The following is a 19,750-nucleotide window of genomic DNA, read 5'->3' on the forward strand; positions in this document are numbered from 1 at the left end:
ATAAACTAAGGAAATTAAGCAAATAAAATAGGAAAAAATAGTCGAATAAAGGCATAGGAGCATTGTTTTTATAAAATTTATAAAAATATACTTTCTTAATTTTAATAATTTAATGTGTCATGGGCCGTGCGATGGGCCGGATTCAGCCATACAAGCGAAACAATCGCCGCCGCCTCAACAAACCTAATGCGCCAGCGAAGAGGTCTCCCTTGCTCCCTATAAATACTCACCGCTCCGTCTGTTCGCTTCATCTCCAGGCGATTCATCGCGATCGACCCCATCGATCTAATCCGAGGTGAAAGAGATTCGTTTTATTTGTCTTCTATTTCGATTATAATCTGGTTTCTTGATCTGGAATTCCTTTTCCTTTTTAGCGAGCTTACGTGTTTTGGGGTGACATTGGATCATCGAATTGATGTATCTGGTGATTTACCTCAGATATTGCAATATAGGATTTCTTTTTATTATTTGGATTAGATTTATTCTCTTTTTGATTGTTATGATTTTGATCGACTGTAGATGTGAAATAGTATTCAGGTTTTAGGATCTGGATGATGAAAATTTATCCCTGTTATAATCTAGTTGAAGAGCGAAATATTTGTTATGCGTTAGTATATTTCATGTATCTCCTCTATATCCATGATATTTCTGTTTGTGCAATAGGTAAGTGTAGATTAATGTTTGAGATTGATTCTGCGGATGCACAGTAGTTTTCTTGTCTTGTAGATTTGGTTTTCTTACTCATTCTAATGGGAGTGTATGATAATAAATAAATTTATTCGAATTTTTTTTATTAACTATGGTTCTATTAATTGCACTTGTCACAATTTTCTCATGTATTTATCAGACATGGACTTGGAGTTGGTTTGATACCAAATCCGTGTCTTATTAAACCCCAGTAAGAAATTTGACACTGCTAGTAAATTAGATATCCAATTGAAGGCGAATTGTTGACTTGGAGTTGTTTGCTACCATCTGATGGATATTGTGAGATGCTATGATTATGTGAAATTGGGCTCTTCTGACCTTTAAGATTAGCCTAATATTGAAATAAGATGCAAAGAGATCTGATAGATAGAAGGAAACAGATTTCGTGATTGATTGGTAGAGTGGAGAGATTTGTTTTCCTCACTAGGTACAACAACTGGTGTAATTGAAGAACCAACTTTTAAATTGGAATTATTGATGAGATCATACTATTCCAGATTAACATAACCAAACTTTCGTGAGTTGTAGCTAAATTCTCAGTAGTGTATATTCTAATTTGTACATGTTATGTACTTGTTCTTCTCAGCATGTCTTGTTATCAATTTTGCTTATATAACTAGTTGCACCATTCATTGTTGTTTATTTCTTTCAGTGAATTAAAAGAAAATCTAGTTCCTCCTGATGATTCTTTGTTTTTGTATCTTAGGAAGTAGATATCTCACAACTTACTAAACCCGAGATTGCAAAGTTGATCTTTTATGTCTGAGCAAGCCTCTCTCTTTTTGGGACCATTTGGATTGCTTGGAGAATATTCTCTGGCCACTAGTCTCTCTTTGGGGAGTTTTGACTGCATGCATTTCGGGCCACATCACCAGCCAGCAACTCGTGGTTGCTATTTCATACCATCGTTTTTTGGCATAGAAAATAATTTTTGTCTTTGTGAAAGAAGGGACTTCGTTGTTGCTTCTGGTTCCTGAGACCTTTGGTACGCCCAACTTTGTTGGAACTGAATAATCAGTTGAGTGAAGATGGCTCTGCAGAATATTGGTGCTGCAAACAGTGATGATGCCTTTTATAGGTATAAGATGCCTAGGATGATAACTAAAATTGAAGGCAGAGGCAATGGCATCAAGACAAATATTGTAAACATGGTTGATATCGCTAAAGCATTGGCAAGGCCTGCTTCTTACACAACCAAATATTTTGGATGCGAGTTGGGTGCTCAATCTAAATTTGACGAGAAGACAGGTGTTTCCTTGGTTAATGGTGCTCATGATACTTCCAAGCTTGCTGGCCTGCTTGAAAATTTCATCAAGAAATATGTGCAATGCTACGGGTGTGGCAACCCTGAGACTGAGATTATCATCTCCAAGACACAAATGCTAACTCTTAAATGTGCAGCGTGCGGATATGTGTCTGATGTTGATATGAGGGACAAACTAACCACTTTCATACTGAAGAACCCACCAGAGCAGAAGAAAGGGTCAAAAGATAAGAAGGCAATGAGGAGGGCAGAAAAGGAGAGGTTGAAGGAAGGCGAAGCAGCTGATGAAGAGCTGAAGAAGCTCAAGAAGGAATCAAAGAAGAAAGTAGCCACCACCACATCTATCAAAGATGGGGCACCCTCAAAGACTACTGTTTCCAAGAAGAAATCTGGTTCTGATGGAGATGGCTCAGCTTCTCCTGTTGAAAGACAAAATGATAAGATTCACAATGATGATGATGATGATGATGTAGAGTGGCAGACTGATACTTCGCTGGCGGCAGCTCAACAGCGTATCCAGGAGCAGCTTAATTCTGTAACTGCTGAGATGGTAATGCTTTCCACCAATGAAGAGCCTGTCGAGGAAAATAAACCAGAGAAGGCAAAGAAGGGACATACTGATGGTAATGCCAATGGCAACACAATGCACAATGAAAGTAATGGCGCTCAGGCCAACAGCTTTGGCATCAACACTGCAGAAATTAAATCTCGTCTGAAAAATGGGATCACCCCTAACCAGCTTCAGACTTTTTTGGGCTCTCTCAAGGGATCTCCTCAGGAAGTGATGACTGCAGTTTTTGAAGCGCTCTTTGATGGAGCAGGGAAAGGCTTTTCCAAGGAGGTCGGGAAGAAGAAGAACTACATCGCTGCTATTGTGCAAGATGAAGCGGCCCAGCTGCTTCTGCTCCATGCCGTGGAAGCCTTTTGTGGCAAGTGCAGTCCAGATGCGGTTAAGGAAGTTGCTCTAGTTGTGAAGGTACTTTACGATGGTGACATACTCGAAGAAGATACTATAATCAAGTGGCATAGCGAAGGCATCTCAGGAGGCAAAAATTCTCTGGTGTTCAAGAACGTGAAGCCCTTCGTGGAGTGGCTTCAGAGTGCAGAGTCGGAGGAAGAATGATGTTCTTCTTGTTATCGTCCCTGAATAATCTTGTGTGTTGGGAGCTTTGAATCGAGTCCACCTGCTTGTCATTTGCGTCTGTCTTTGTGATGAAATATCGTTTGTCATGAATTTGAACGTCGTTGAACTACTGTCTACGTACCTACATAATCTGGTTCAAGCCTGGTTTATATTTTGGTTTCTTATGAATAATCTCTCTTGAGCACTGCAGGTCCTAGTTCTTTCATGTTTACTAACTTTGAACATAAACGTAGGATTGTTTTTCGAGATGTTATATGTGATCTTCCATATACCTCTACAAGCATATTTACTGTACACATTTGATGTATATGAAGCTTAAATCATAAATTTGTCAGATCAACTTGTAAGTCATGATGTTGGCTGATGAATGTGGATCATATGTGATTGGGGCTGTATCATTTGAGATGGGTGCAGATGTCGATGCTGGTCGCGAACTTCTGATGCTGAAATAGAAGATTCGTGCATTGCCTGAAACACAAAAACACAACTGAGACTCGACATGAAGGTAAGAAAGGAACTAGTAGTTGTCTAGCTCTTATCCTTCTCAGAATGCTACTTAGTAAAAAAGCAGAGCTACCTTCATTTTGCGTTGATAAAATATCGACACTGCTCTCAGCATAACATAGAGAGGTAGGACAACCCCAACGACCCTCAAGAACAACAGCTGAGTTTTTGATGGATGTATAAGTTAGCATTTGCTAAAATTAAGTTTTGCAGCAAACTATAAAGTTCTAGCAAAGCCTTACTGTGAAAAGCAAGACCCAGCATTCTTCAACTCCATTAGTAATAAACGAGAGAGAATGCCATAGAACCAAAATAATCATGACCTGTAAAAGAAAAAAAAAACTCATTTACACTTCAGAACTATCATATGAAAACTTAGGCTTCAGAAGTTTCATTTACTGTTGTGGCAGCTATACGGCAATAAGTAATGTTTCTATCACTTGAAGCTGCATGATCATAGTTAGGTGGTCTCAGGAAAACATGGTCAGTTTGTGTCATCGTAAAATATTGTTGGTTGTGAATATTCTGACTTGAGACCTCCCAGTTTCCCCTAAACCATAGAGCAGACATTAACCATTGCTACTTATGAAGAATGCTTGATCAAATTAATGAAAATTAGTCAGTCAGTACCTGAAATGCATAGGACTAGTCCCGTAAAGAAATAGCTTGGGAGGGGCAATATATCCTGGCTTGAATTGCTGGAATGATGTAATTACAATATCAAGAACAGAGGCAAGTTATCAGACATGTCCACGGATAAATCAGAGAATACCTGTAGGCATATCTCACAAGTCGTGTCACCCTTCTCGTTACACCACTTCTGCACACACTTTCGGTGAGCAAACTGCAAGGTGTCCACAACTAATGAGAAGAAAAACAATTCTTATGAACACTTCAGTTAGTTACCTTCAAGCTTCCGCAACAGGAACATGGAATCTCCATGTGGATATCTTCATCCTCATCTCGACAGATACGGCATTCAACCGTTTCTCCGGTGAACACCCCGTCTCCAATAGTTTTCTTTGTCGGAGGACAGTCAGGTTCGAAGGTCGACGATGGCATGCTTGATCCATGCTTGATACCTTCAATGGCAGCTTCCAGGGTTGACTCAGTGAGCAGACGGTCCGCCAGTAACACAAAATGGTCTCCCATCACTTCATATCGAAACCAAAGAAAAAGAAAATATCATTTGCTGAAACAACAAGCTTCTTCAAAATCAAACGCTCACACAAATCGATGGGAGTTCAAAGAGAAACGCAACCAACCCTCGACTTGGTGAAACACGCAGCTTTTCAACAGCTCCTCCAAGGTCTCACCTTTCTGAGAGCAGAACGCCCGGAAACCAAAGGGAGCAACGAGGAGGAAGAAGAACGTGGGTTTTTAGAAGAAACCAAGAGTGGACTATGGGGCTTATGTTTCTACAGAGAACTCAAAGCCAGTGCCTTTTCGTCGAATCCACCATATCTACTTCTTATACTACCATGCGACTTCAAACTTCAACTTTTTAATTCAAACAAATGCATTTCCTTCCATTTCCACCAGAATAAAGAATTGGTGCAAAAGGAGCTCCAGATTGTCGCACCCACTGGAGAAGTAGATCACAAGGATCGCTGGGATTATCAAAGCTGCCATTAGAGAGGATCCTTTTACTTCACAACAAATAAAGAATGATTGTATTAGTTTGGTGTTTGCAATCTCTGTAACCTGTCATTTTCGGAGATGAAAAGGTTGGGACTTGCAGATTGGTTGAGGTTGGTTTGGTTGGCAACCTCCCCACGTTGCAGTACGTTGATGGCCGTTGGCATTCTACTATTCTAGTGAAGTGATGCAATCCCAATTCGAGAAATGGGTTTGGTGGTGAAGGGAGATTTGATGGCATTGCCTCACCTTAGCATCAGTAAGGCATTTGCAGTTGAACAACTTGCCAATTTCTTCTTTTATCTTTTTTAAATTCAGGTGTCAGGTAGATATCTTTTTCTTTGGTCCAATAAATTTGAAATACAGTCTTTATAACAACTACTGCCTCTCTATTGTTCCAAATTGTGTATTTGGATTTTGTGTTGGAGGATAAAGATACAGCTCCCATAAGAAGTCCCCTGTGCCTTCTTTTAGCTTCAAAGTCTAAATACAAATGTCTCAACAAAAGAGTCGCCATCCCGACAGTCCTACGATCACATCTGTGAAAAAGTAAATCGAAAAATTACAATTGACCATAACGGAAAAAGACATTGCCTCAGCTTTGCCGAGATTCGAACAGGTGGCCATTTCAACAACTTTGCTCCATTGTAACCAACTCAACATATCTCGGGAACGGCCATATTGCTCATTTATTGATTATCTTGTGAATTAGTAGTCTGAACTTTAACCTCGTTAGTGAAAGATTTCAAACCTTAGTCTTACATCTTCGGTGCCTGTGACACTGTACAGATGCATCTAATTCTGAACATAGAATGAATCAGAAAGCTAAAGAGAGAATGGCCGAACAGGAATCATCTATGATATCCAAAACTACTTCTGTCGCTATTCAACTTTAATTCTGGTCAAATAATGACGCTTACAAGAGCAGTAGAATCATGTTACAACACCCAACCAACTAGTAATTATAGTTGCTCTCTCTCCAAGCAACTCAGTCCGTATCTTGGCAGTGTTCAATGTTTCTTCAGTCCGCTGCTTTTGATTTGTCTCATACGGTCGTTGGTTCCTCCTTTGGTAGTTCTTTACCTTTATCGTCATTTCTGCTGCCAGTTTTACTTCCATCTTCTAAAAGCTTCTCCTCTGAAGGTAGATTTTGCTTACTTTTTTTCATGTCCTCAGCTGTCCAGAAGTCCCAGATGAGGGTTTTTGGAGGTGGTGCAGAATCCCCAATGGGTGCAACTAGTCCTGGTTTTCCGTCATCTATAACGGCGTCTACCAATCCATATTCTTTGGCTTCCCAGGGATTCATAAAGAAATCACGAGCGGTATCAACTTCAAGCTGAAAGCAGAAGAACAACTAAGCTTCCAAATGAGAGTAGAAACAGCAGGCCAATTTCTCAATCCAATTTCTCACCTGGTGTTCAGGTTTCCCTGTTATTCTAGATAGAATCTTAACCATTTTTATCTTATGGTACATCATCTCTCGAATCTGCAGGGCCATCTCGGTTGCCTGCATAAGCAAAAATGACAAGAGGTTTGAAAAGAATATACTTAATTAAAATGAAGCAAACCGTAATAAAAACAGATAAACTACTTGCATGCTTGAGTGTTTTTTAGATGAATAACTATGATGAGCTTCTGAAGAAAGTTTAATCAGCTTATTGCAGAAACTATTGAGTATCCTCATATCAAAGATCAAAATCTATGTCTGATTACACTGAGCACGCAAACATTGGCAACTGCAACTAACTAAAAAATGTTGGTAACCCGCTTTATCATCGAAGACAAATGAGAAAAATACCATGCGACCCACTTCAATTTTTGGTTAAGAGTGATGATAAAGCATCAAAAATCAACTTTACCTTCAAGAGACGGAACATCTTAGCATTGGTCATCTAGCACCTATATACGAAATGAACTCATAATGTGCTCCCAACAAAAACCATAGGATCATCGATCAACCATAGCAAGTATCATTCCGTGAATTAGTGATGCTCCAGCTTCTATATAACTCGGACAGTGCAATACATAGATATTTTTTAAGGAAATATTTCTTTTCTATTATCACAGTAATAAGAAATATTTAGCTGATCGATTGCATTCTTACATCATATACTGTCTACCATATATAACAACTGTTTCAGAAACAGTAGAAACGGTAAAATTCATCTAGATAATAGTTTAATCTTCAAAGTATGTTGCAGCAAACCTATCTCCGATTCAGCATAATTCTTTTAGGTCCACATTTGCTAGTACTTTCAGGAATATCTATAAGCATCAATTTCATCTCCTTGTTGAGGAGAGTCAAGATGGTCTGATCTGGGATTCAACCCTGTTTGGAATTCAACAGATAGATCTTTCCTTAAAGGAATGAGGACTGTCAGGGAGATCTAACACGGCTGCATATTCTTTTGCAGGGCAACATTAAAACTTAAAGGAGTGAGGACTGTCATACCATTGAGCATTAAAATCATGTAGCACTTTCTAATTAGAGAATTGAGAAATCTAACATTTACCATTTAATATCTAATGTAGAAAGAATTCTTTAATGTACAAGTTGTGGATCTATCATGTTATGAAGAGAAAGAGGAGCAATTCAAAGAACAGGTTAACTATTTGAGAATGACATCTCTTCAATATAAGTAACTAACCTCTCTAGATATTGTTATAATTTTACTTAATATTGTAACACATCCCTTCTATTATCTGGGTATGAGGTATGTAGGCTTAGCAACATATGAAGATACGGGGTCAGTTCTACTGCCTTGGATAATAAGAATAAATCGTCTATGTAGTACATCAAAGAGCATTTGAAGTGCATACCAAAACAATGAATATGAGTATCACAAGTGCAATATTCATATGCCTAAGATAATAAATTATCCTGTTGCTAAGGCATGAAGAGAAAATTGGGGTTGGCCCACTTCTATGTTCAACTTATACTTCCCTTGTATGCCATGCTTTTGAATTGTTTTTTGCAATAATCATTCAAAACATCAATCTCTAATAAATAGTACTATCATACAAATTTTGTAATACAAAATGCATTTCCATATTTAATATATTTCTGTAAGTTTTTGTTTTATAGAAATCAATGCAAGTTTAAGATAGAAATTTTATCATTCTATTGTTCTGGGTGGAATGATAAAATTTCTGTCCTAAACTTGCAACCTTGCAAGTGACATAAAAAGATCCATATAGCCGACCTCACCTAGTGGAATAAGGCTTGGTTGTTGTAGCAAGAATCATGAGGCAAACAAAAAACCACCACTTCTCTCTAGTCAGTAATTTCCATAAAAACAAACTCAAACGCAAAGGACAATAACTTACTTTGCCTCCAGCACTTCCCATTGGCTGATGGATCATAACTTTAGCATTTGGCATGCAAAATCTCTTTCCTTTTGTCCCAGCAGCAAGCAAGAAAGCACCCATTGATGCAGCAAGACCCAAGCAAACAGTAGAAACATCAGCCTTACATAATTTCATAGCATCATATATCCCCATTCCTGGAAAATTTTGTCAATTATTTACTTATAAAAGAAAACAAAGAACAGGTCATCACGTTCTAAATCCTAATTTTCTAGTGAAATGTACATGTTTGGATAGGAACATACAGACAGGAAATACTACACAGCAATCCCACAAGGAGAAATCATTATACTTCTGTAAACTGGGATGATGACAAGGGAAGCCTTATGCTTTTGTCATTGTGACTATGGCTAGATTTTGAAGCAAAAGCATAAGAGACAACTACAAGAACAATGAGAAAATGCAGATAACATTCCTAAAACATAACGAACATATCTGCAAGATGTGCTTAATATTATTAAGCAAAATATTATCAATGACTAGTAAAAATCTAAATAGCTTCTAGAGGACTAAATAACAGCTCTATTCTCTGATCTGTCGTTTGAGCACCACTACGATGGACCAAAGATAGACAACTGAAAGGATCATCAGGAATTTGATGCTCAATGCATAAGGAGCAAAGCATAAAGTGCTCAGACTTTGGTTTTCTAGCTGTTGTTAGTGGTCTTAGTTTTCCATTCTAATACATTCTCCTTACATTCTAAATAGTTATCCACTGTTTAAGTCTTTTTTTTAATCGCTTGTTATATATCTATAGTCTATACCATCACCTGATGCATCTCCAATGTGCATAAATCATTTTTGTGCATTTCCGCAAGGAGGGTCTATGTAATGATTATATATATATATATATATATATATATATATATATATATATATATATATATATAACAAACTTGATACAGATCTACCAAGTCAATATCATGACAGGAAATATAGCAGATAGCCCAAGAGTAGTTGTCAAATGTTTCATTGCACATATCTGAAAGTATACAACATGAAATCTACTGGTGCTTATTGCATACACTACAACTGAAGTGAGTTAAGGAGCATTTTATTCTTTGCAGCAGAAAAAGATAACCTTTAATCTACTATTATCTAAGTGACATTTCTCCTGAAATTTCAAAGCAGTTTCTAAATTTTTTAGCAGCATGCTGATAACAATACTAAAGTAAGACATGAATTAATAACTAGTAAGAGATAGAAATGAAATATGCTTGTAGAAGAGAAAAACTGATACAAGTTTTGAAGGTGTACCAATCCACCATAACCAATGGGTTCAACTTAACCACTATAGGGGCTCTGATGAATGACTCCTACCATGGTCTATTGGAGACCATATTGGTGCTAGTACAGTTGTAGATAATCTCCAATCGAACATGAGATGAACTTAGTTGAGTTGATATATTATATTATGATTTTATTTTAAAAACTGAAATTGCAGTATTTTCATCACTCAACTTTCTCCTTCTATGTCAGTAGCAATTCTCGTGGAATCAAGTAACGAAATTACTAACACAAGTGATGAACTGAGCAGTGGTTGAACAGGCTAGAGAATAACTTCGATGATTGGCAGGCCATTCATCCTAATTTCTTTTTTATTTTTTTATTTAAATTTAGTAGCACAAATAATGGAAAAAAAGAAGTGAAGCCAGAACATGGAAGAAAGAAGGAATAAAAGGAAAAAGGGAGGGAGGAGACACAAAAAGGTCATTTTTGAAGAAAAAGATGGGTAGGGAAAGAAAGTTGGAGATTTTTTTTCTTCCTTTTAAATTGATCCTGCCAAATCAAAAGAACAATATTGTCGAACGTGCCTCACTTGTCCTTGCTATTGCTTTAGCCTTTTCAATCAACTTTGGATCCCCCTGTCGTCTTCTCAGCCAACAACTGATCTCTAGTTTTCAAAGAAAATAGAGATATGCTAAAAACATTAAACTCCTTATTTCCATCCTTCAGGAGAACACAACTAGATAAACATATATAATTTCTCTTCTCTTCACGCTATATTCCTACCTCTCTTATTCTTATATTTTCCATCACATCAAGGAAATACAGTATTCATCCTTAGGTAAAAGTAATAATTAGTAGGAAATCGAATTTATAACATATCAGTCCTGAGTATCCATACCAGCAGTGACAGATCCACCAGGTGAATTAATGAACAACTTTATCTCCTTTTGTTGATCTTCCGCATCCAGAAATAAGAGCTGGCTGATTAATAAATCAGCAGTCATAGTATCCACCTAATGATGTTCAAAAGGGGGTAAAATGAGATAAGCAACAATTCTTAGTTTTCCTTACAGTTAATGTTTGAAATAGTAAGACACGATTCAAAGTTACACAATTATCCTAACAAATTACTGCAATCAAGCATATCAACTTGGGTATCTTGGTTATACTATATATAATATGGAGTATATTTGATATTTCTAAGTACAAAATTCATGACATATATATCATAGCTTAGGAAAATATAGGAAGTAGATTGAAATCCTTATGCAAGAAATTTACCTAAATGAAAACTTTCTAATTAGCAATAAGTAAGATATAAAAAGCCCTCTTAGCATTAAATACATATCAAACGTGTTAAGCGCCACTGATATTCTCATAATCTACCTGCAAAAGCAAAACCATTCTTCAAAGTGGTCATATTTAATGCAGATATTGTCATAAAGTTGCTGCTCAGACACTATCGACTCAAAAAAGCACACAATCATCAAAATCTATTTGAGCCTTAGCATGTACCAGAAAATAGGAACAGAGGATTGCTACCTATTCATCACGCTTATAATTCTCCAATTGACGTTTGAATTCTATCCATACTATTCAGCAAACACCAAATGCTATTTTTTTTTCTGGATTTATAATACCAACAACTTATCACACATCTGCCAGGCTACGTTATCAGCCAAATTATTCAACCTAAAACATTAATCTTAATCGGAATTTTCTAAAATCTTGTTAGCCAATTCTAATCTTTTTTGCATGAAAATATGGGGGGCGTTGATAAAAACACTGGGGGAATTATTGATTTCTGATCAAGAATTGAATTGCAACGATTGTTCTAACAGACAACAAAGTAAAGTATATCTTTAAATGAGAGTTAATGCACAATTATACGCTCAGATTAGAAATTTTTGAGAGAGAATACCTGGGAACCTAAAAAGACAATGCGCTGCCTGAGGAGCATGTTGGTGGTGTCGAGCTCCTCGAAACTCGGCATCCGGAAAGCCGCGGTCCCGGAAATCGAACCCGAAAGATTCCACCCCTCCGACAGGGTCCGCCCTCGGCGCGACACGGCGGACACAGAAAGGTTACGCCGAGATCTTATTCTCGGTTGGACGGAGGCGCTGCGACAGGGAGAGGAGCGGGGCAGGAGACCATGTGAGAAGAGGGAGCAAGAGGAGGAGAGGAGTTTGCTGGGAGAAGAAGAAGTGGCGACGGCGCCCATGCTCTCCATTCCTGCGCTGCTCTCTCGATTGGGAATCCAACTGACGATCGAACGGGAGTGGATTGCAATCGATGCTTGTAGTATACGGAATCGACGAAGTCGAATCTGGTGTCAGCCCAAGTATAATTGGGCTTTTACCATTTAGGGAAAGGCCCAACAACTCCTGCTATCTTACTAGCCACTAACGAGGCTTCTCGGGCGACCACTCGATGGCGGCCGTCGTCGCCTCCGCCCCGCCTCCGCCGCGCCGCAACACCGCTGTACCCCTCCCTCCCACTGCCTCCGGTCGCCTCCCAGCACATCTCCGCCGATCCCGCGACCGACCTCACCGCCTCCACCACTCCGTCCCCTCTCCGACGGCCGATTGGACCCTGGAGCAACGCATCCGCGAGTCCCTGGGCATCCTAGACCTCATGGAATCCCAGTCCATCTCCCCCGAACCTGAGATCCTCGCTGCTCTCCTCAGGAGCTGCGCAGAAGCCCGCTCCCTCCGCCTTGGCCGCATCGTCCACGACAAAGCCACCCGGACCGGCCTCCGCGCCCACCCTCTCGTCGCCAACGGTTTGGTCCTGCTCTACGGCAGGTGCGGCCAACTCGGTACCGCGCGTCTCCTGTTCGAAAAAATGCCGGCACGGAACGTCGTCTCATGGACCACCATCATTTCTGTCTACCACCAGGCCGGCTTCCCGCATGATGCGCTCGACTTGTACCGATCGATGCAGACGGATGGCGGTGTTCGGCCAAATGCCTTCACGTACTCGGTCGCTCTGAACTGTTGCGCCAGTGTACAAGACTTCGAATTGGGGGTTCGGATTCACGAAGAGCTCGTGAAGGACGGATGCGAATCTGATGAATTCATTGTCGTCGCGCTGATTGACATGTACGCCAAGTGCGGCTGTGTGGCCAATGCCCGTCAGGTGTTCGATCGTATGACCAAACCTTCAGTAGAGGCTTGCACAGCCATGATCGAAGGGTACAATGGCAATGGCGAGGGAAAGAAGGCAATAGATGTGATGAGAAGGATGTTTCAGAATGGGATCAGCGGTGCTGCTGCTGCCAAACTGGGGTTTGCATCAATGGTCAGAGCATGCGTTATAGAGTTGGCTCTCAGGCAAGGCCAGGAGATTCATGCCCGCACCATCAAGATTGGGCAACATCCAGGCTCGAAAGCTCTTACAGCGCTGGTAGAGTTGTACGAGAAATGCGACAAGATGGTGGCTGCAAAACATATTTTTGATTCTTTGGTAGTCAAAGAGCATGATCTGTGTGTCAGAATGGTTGGTGGCTTTGTGAGGAACAAGATGAACAGAGATTCTTTGAAGTTGTACGCGGAGATGATGTCTCTCGATCTCAAATTGAATCCATTTCTAGTAGCACTGGCTATCAAGTCATGCATAGAGATGCCAGGTTTGCAGGAAGGGAAACAAATCCACTGTACACTAGTCAAAGTTACACGGTTGGTCGATGAGTCTGTTGTTAACAGTCTCGTAGAGTTCTACAGATGCTTTGGAGAGCACGCAGCAGCACAGAAGCTACAGAAACAGAGTTGACTTTGTGTTCTTGATTTTACTAGAGAAATTTTACTTTTTGTGTACAAATAAATCGGCAATTTTTCACTTTTATATGCAATTAGGGCAATTTTATTTGAACCCTAAAAGTTTATCTTATTTTAAATTACCTTCTAAATTATTCGTTATGAGTTTATTTATTTATTTTTTTCACTGCTCGCATAGACGCGCGCGATCGGTTCCATCTGTCGATCTATGCTCTGGAATTGGGACGAAGCCTGAAGGGATCTTGGTGCGAGGAAGAGGAGCAAGCTTCCGTCTTGCTCTCCAATGGCGAAGCTGGTGGCTACCGGATGGTTTCCGCTTAGGAAGGGCTTCCTCCTCTTTCTTCTCGTCGTCTCCGTTTCCACCGCCCTCGTTTGCCTCATCCGTAGCACCTACGGCCCGTGCGATTCGGGTTGGAAAGGGATTGCGGTCACCACGGACCGTGCGCAGCTCCCGCGACAACCGGATGCCGGGGCTGGCGGTCGGGAGAACCCCCTTGCGTTCATGAGGAACAAGCTCGTGCTTCTCGTCTCGCACGAACTCTCTCTTTCGGGTGATTGATGCTTTTCTGTGTCTTACAATATCCTTTTGCTTATTCCCTATTCTTGGATTTGGTTTTTTTTTGTCATTCTTCTTCGACGTAATCAAGGACTGCAGTTCGAATTTCAGTTTAATTGGTTGTGACGTCCTCTGTAACTTCTGTTCCTTTCATTAGATTTTGATCTGTTGGTTCTCGGCTTTGTGAATTCGTTGTTGATAAAGAGATGCCAGATAACTTTTCTGCGATAGAAAGGGATGGGGGTTTGACACTCTGTCACCTCCATGGCCTCTTAGTTTTGATGTTTGAAGGCAAATGAGAAAATGAGATGCTTAGTACAGAAATGCTGAGTATTGCAATAAAGAGTTGAAATTTGGCACTATTTTCTAAAAAATTTAACGCTGATAAAAGGATTGATCTTTGCTCTTTGCGGTCTTAGTATAATTGATTTGTTCTTCTCCAAACCATATTTCAGTGGTTGTGAGTGTTATTGACACAGTTGTGGTGGCATTGTACAAGTAATTGAAGTGAGTTAAGTAATATCAAGAGCTTGAACTAGACATTCAGAAGATTTTCTTCTAATGACTATGAGATCGTTTGAAAGTAATATGACCAGAATTGTTAAGTAAATGAAGCTACCATGTTGGTTTTAGAAAGCTTCAAGTATCCAATATTCTCGCAATGATATGCCAATGTCCTTGGAATGTGAATAAAATGTTGATGCTACAATGTTGCTTATAACCCTGATATCAATTGTCACTCTGAAATTCATAGTTAATTGATTATGTTTGCATAATACTAGTTCTAACTCAGTAGTTTTTCAACAAGCCAACAATGCAGTAGCTTTTTAACTTCTACTCTATTCCAAATGTATGAGTTGAGATGAAACTTGTTACCCCCATTCTATGATGAAAAAAATGTATTTGTTCTTGAATTGGCTGTTGCGCCAACTTGGATGCAATCTGATTCTTAGTTAACTTGAAACCTGGCCATCCCTTTCTTGATGTAGGTGGACCATTGCTGTTAATGGAGTTGGCATTTCTCTTGAGAAATGTTGGTTCTCATGTGGTATGGATTACTTACCCCAAATCTGAAGAAAAGAACGAAGTAACTTATAGTTTGGAGCATAAGATGCTGACACGGGGAGTGCAGGTATCATATAAGCAACCAACTTAATACATCCTTTTGGTGTGTACTCTGTGCTTTCTAGCCCTTCCATCCAAGATTTACCCTTCTTAACATGAAATGCATAGGTAGGTTTTCACTCACCATATATGTTTCATTAATTGGTAGCCAATTTCTAGATCTAACATATAATATTACTCAATATGACCTGTGAATGTGTGCCAAGTTTTGATGGCTGAATAACGTGTTGGTAACATTATTTTTAGAATCAATTGCCTTGTTATTCTGCTCTTATTTCAAGATAAGCTGTTCTTTCCGTTGGTGACAGCTAAGCTTAGTTTATTTAAAATGATAGCATTACTGATTTTGCAGACTACTGTTACACTTGGAATAACCTTTATGGTATTACTACCCAGTTGTGTACTTGATATGTGATATACATAAATACTCTTCTAATTTCTTGTGTTTTTAGGAATTTTTTTTGTTATTCTTATTTATCCCAGTTAATTATAGTATAGGTTTCTTTTTGGCAAATTATCAGGTATTTTCTGCAAAAGAGCAAGAGGCTATTGATACTGCTATCAAAGCTGATTTGGTTATTTTAAACACCGCTGTCACTGGAAAGTGGCTTGATGGCATTCTCAAGGAACAGATTCCACAGGTTCTTCCAAAAATCCTATGGTGGATACATGAAATGAGAGGACATTATTTCAAATTAGAATACATCAAGCATCTTCCTTATGTTGCTGGTGTCATGATTGACTCTCGGACAACTGCTGAATATTGGAAGAATAGGACTCATGACCGTCTAAAGTAGGTAAAAAGTTCCATAAATTTCCATCTATTGTGGAGCTCATTTATTTGGACATCTTTGTTTATTTTATCTTGTACAAATATATCTATATCCTAGTTCCCTATCATTTAGTAGTTTTGAGGAAATTCAGATGTTTTCTAAGCAGGAAACCGAATAGTTTGAACTATTGAAAAGATTGATTGTTTATTCTGACTATCTGGTTTTATTTTTGTGCCTGTAGGATAAGCAATTGATTCACTGAAGATGATGGAGCTTGCTCTTTCTATATTCTGGTCCCTTGAGTTTTTTTTGTGCTTTGTGATGAAGAACTTTATATATGCAAAATTTTGAAATATTTATTAGGGCAATGATGCGAATGAATCATGTTATTGAACTAGTTTCTGATATTATGGATGGACTAAATATGCATTAATAGAAGTATAGCAGAAAAAAGGTGGTTAACCTGCAGATATACTATCTTCATGTATTCACTCTACTGGGCACTGCTATGTCTTTCTAGTTATAAATATTCGTTATTTTTATAGACTTTTTCTACAATAGGCCCTATAAATAGGGCCTTATATCTTGTAATTGATTTCATGATTTCTTAAGTTATTTTATAACATGGTATCAGAGCATTAGGGTTATTCTTTCGCCGGTTTTATTTCCGGAGTTTCTGCGAGGCGCCGATTTCTATTCCTTCTCGCGAGAGAAACAGAGCACCCGCGCCTCCGGCGTCGACTCCTCTTCTCGCGCCGATTTGTCTCACCCCCCTTCGCGATCGCGATTTCCATCATCGCGATCACGTTTGCTGTCGTCTGCCGTCTGCCGTCTGCCGTCTGCCGCCTGCCGCCTGCCGCCTGCCGCCCGCTGTTAGGTCTGATTCTCACGACGCCGCTGGCGAAGGAGGAAATCCTAAAAAAAAGCCAGCGCCGCCGCCGAAGAAAAAGGTGGTTAACCTGCAGATATACTATCTTCATGTATTCACTCTACTGGGTACTGCTATGTCTTTCTAGTTACTGTTTTGCAACATAATGGCATAGCCTTCAATCTTTTCCTTTTATCCTGTTATCTACTTTTTTTCTCATTTTTATATCTCTTGTAGAATCCAGATGCCAGAGACCTATGTTGTCCACCTAGGAAATAGTAAAGATTTGATGGAGATTGCTGAAGACCAAGTTGCAAGGAAGGTGCTTCAGGAGCATATACGTGAATCTCTTGGAATGCGGAGTGAAGATCTTTTGTTTGCCATTATAAACAGTAAAAACTTGTTTCCAACCGCATAATAGAATTAACCCAGTATTTCGTAGCTGTCTACCGGTTGGCTTGAATTCCATCATTTTGTCTGTTCCTAACAAATTTACTTTTTAGTCTGCTTTATTGTTCCTCTATATGCAAGTTTGTAAATATGCAAAATTTTCAGTAACATGCTACCTCAAGATTGAAATTTGCTTTCTTTGCTTTTCTATTTCTGAAAGTCTCAACATGCTGCAATGTTCTATTTGAACATATTGTGCTTCATTATAATGGCACACAATCATTTCAAATTTCTCTGGATTGTCCTGCAATTTCTACATACATTGTGAAGGATTAGCAACCATTTGAACTACTGCCTGAGTGTTTGTGTTTGTTTTTCTGTGAATGTTATCTTATACTCCTATGAAACACGAGATTTTCGTTTTCATATTTTTAGGAAATTTTAGAACTATGCTCAAGTTGCAATGTTTATTAGTAATGCAGTTGTGATTATTGCTTAGTTTGGGTGTAAAAGAAAAAAAAATGATTGTGGCTATTAGATATACAAAAAATCTAATTTTAATCCCCATGCTTCTGATATTCCATGTGAATATCATCTAAAGGAACATAGAGTACATTCTATTTCTATTGAACCTTTGATGGATAGAAATCATTTATATGCTATAGCCGCCACACCATTATACTGGTGCATTCATAAACTCTCATGTAGAAAATTCACTAAAAGAATTTCTATCTGCTATCCGATCCTTTAGAATTGGTTACTAACTCGGAGAGTGCTAGAATTCTCTTGTTTGACTTCTCGAAGAATATTGATCTCTTATCTGAATAGACCTGAAGTAATAGATCTATGACACTAGAGTAGAAAGCTCTTCTTATTATAAAGAACCCATTATGATTTATGTGTATCACCATGCTTTAGTTGCTTTTGCTTTTTTGTTTAACTTACATGCTTTGCAGCATTCCTCGATTTATCTGTGTATTCGCGAGTTTCAAATTAAACCTTGTTTGCTTCATGCTCAAATTATGCTTCAGATATTACATTTAATTTCTTCAGTATATTGTATTTATTTTACTTGTAACTAGCATTTAGCTATGGTAATCCTTGTCGTTTATACCTGCTAATTGGAAAAAGGTGATTGTCTGACTTGCTGAATTGTGTTAGCTACTGTATGTTTTTCAATCCTTTTGAGCCATTTGGACAATTGACAGGCGTTTCACGTGGAAAAGGGCAAGATTTATTTCTTCATGCATTTTATGAAAGCCTTCAAATCATCCAAGCAAAGAAGCTGCAAGTGCCGTCCATGCATGCAGTTATAGTTGGAAGTGATATGAATGCTCAGACAAAATTTGAAACAGAACTTCGCAACTTTGTTCTGAGTAAAGGTATCGAGGGCCGAGTTCATTTCGTTAACAAGACGCTAACAGTTGCTCCATACTTAGCTGCAATTGATGTGCTGGTACAGAACTCTCAGGTACGGAGGATATGTTTACAATTGTGCTAATTGGTATTTTAAAAAAAATGATAAGAATCTCTTGTAATAGTTAGAACATGTTTATCATAGTTCTGAAGATTAGGTTTTACTTCTCATTAGGCCCGTGGAGAGTGCTTTGGGAGGATAACAATCGAGGCTATGGCATTTAAATTGCCAATTCTGGTATTTTTCTTCTCTCCTCTCTTGCTATACATATTTCTTGTAGTAATGAAACCAAACTAAGCCATAAAGTTGCTTCAAACTGATAAAGATGAATTAGTTCATGGTACCCTGATTTATAACGTAGAGATGGGCAATTTTTTCCCCTGTTTTATTCTGCCATTCATCATAATGCTGAACTTAGATATTCATACAAATCAAATATGCAATTAGAGTTTAAAGGCAAGGGTTCAATTTGATGTTTACTCGACTTGTAGGGGACGGCGGCTGGTGGCACCACAGAGATTGTTGTTAATGGAACTACAGGTTTGCTGCATCCTGTGGGAAAGGAAGGGTGTAACCTCACTTGCTAAGAACATGATAAAGCTCGCCACACATGTCGAGCGAAGATTGACGATGGGAAGAAAAGGCTATGAGAGGGTGCGAGAGAGGTTCATGGAGCATCACATGGCAGAGAGAATCGCATCGGTTTTTATGGAAGTGCTAAAAAAATCGAAGGCTCACACGCATGCTTGAGACGTCTCGTTGAGGTCGAACCAAGCAACAGACTTTGAGATATACTTGATCACCTATCCTCTCCTTTCTCCAATTTTTTTATTTTTTATTTTTTATTTTTTGTTTTTTGTTTTTCCATTTACTCCATTTTCATGTAGCTCGGCATAGAGACCTGAGTAGTTTATGTTATCAAGTATATTCATACTTAGAGCAAGGTGCTGAACATCTACGGTTCTAATCTCCTTTATTTTTTTTCAATGAG

The 19,750-nt window shown here is 38.9% G+C and overlaps 4 protein-coding genes and 1 pseudogene across 5 annotated transcripts; 3 read left to right on the plus strand and 2 right to left on the minus strand.

Annotated features, from left to right (window-relative positions):
* The first annotated feature begins 225 nt into the window (after positions 1 to 225).
* Positions 226 to 3,287, plus strand: LOC141827518 (eukaryotic translation initiation factor 5-like). Of its 2 annotated transcripts, none has more exons than XM_074714785.1 (2): positions 226 to 295; positions 1,415 to 3,287. In XM_074714785.1, exon 2 carries the CDS (start codon positions 1,737 to 1,739, stop codon positions 3,093 to 3,095), a length of 1,359 nt encoding a protein of 452 aa, XP_074570886.1. In that variant the 5' UTR covers positions 226 to 295; positions 1,415 to 1,736; the 3' UTR covers positions 3,096 to 3,287. The 2 variants fall into 2 exon arrangements, with proteins under 2 accessions (XP_074570886.1, XP_074570887.1); XM_074714786.1 differs by having other exon boundaries at positions 228 to 295; positions 1,422 to 3,287.
* Positions 3,288 to 3,337: 50 nt separating this feature from the next.
* LOC141827519 (uncharacterized) lies at positions 3,338 to 4,991 on the minus strand. The gene is made up of 8 exons (XM_074714787.1): positions 4,886 to 4,991; positions 4,527 to 4,774; positions 4,393 to 4,464; positions 4,251 to 4,318; positions 4,020 to 4,170; positions 3,863 to 3,943; positions 3,694 to 3,780; positions 3,338 to 3,584 (listed from the first exon to the last, which is right to left on the minus strand). The coding sequence occupies exons 2-8, from the start codon at positions 4,770 to 4,772 to the stop codon at positions 3,465 to 3,467; spliced, it is 825 nt and encodes a 274-aa protein (XP_074570888.1). The 5' UTR covers positions 4,773 to 4,774; positions 4,886 to 4,991; the 3' UTR covers positions 3,338 to 3,464.
* Positions 4,992 to 6,092: 1,101 nt separating this feature from the next.
* On the minus strand, positions 6,093 to 12,392 carry LOC141828677 (ATP-dependent Clp protease proteolytic subunit 3, chloroplastic). The gene is given in 7 exon segments (XM_074716133.1): positions 6,093 to 6,594; positions 6,670 to 6,765; positions 8,586 to 8,761; positions 10,753 to 10,867; positions 11,776 to 12,117; positions 12,119 to 12,224; positions 12,226 to 12,392. Coding segments are annotated over 7 exon segments (1,278 nt in total). The 5' UTR covers positions 12,378 to 12,392; the 3' UTR covers positions 6,093 to 6,303.
* Positions 12,393 to 12,488: 96 nt separating this feature from the next.
* Positions 12,489 to 13,625, plus strand: LOC141827117 (pentatricopeptide repeat-containing protein At5g27110-like). Its single transcript, XM_074714383.1, has one exon. It carries the CDS (start codon positions 12,489 to 12,491, stop codon positions 13,623 to 13,625), a length of 1,137 nt encoding a protein of 378 aa, XP_074570484.1.
* A 224-nt stretch (positions 13,626 to 13,849) lies between these two features.
* LOC141827809 (uncharacterized) lies at positions 13,850 to 19,725 on the plus strand (annotated as a pseudogene).
* The last annotated feature ends 25 nt before the right edge of the window (positions 19,726 to 19,750 follow it).

This window comes from Curcuma longa, chromosome 4 (genome assembly GCF_044706935.1).
Source record: "Curcuma longa cultivar G26 ecotype Majalengka, Jawa Barat chromosome 4, ITB_CL_G26_1.1, whole genome shotgun sequence".
Classification (NCBI taxonomy): Eukaryota; Viridiplantae; Streptophyta; class Magnoliopsida; order Zingiberales; family Zingiberaceae; genus Curcuma; species Curcuma longa.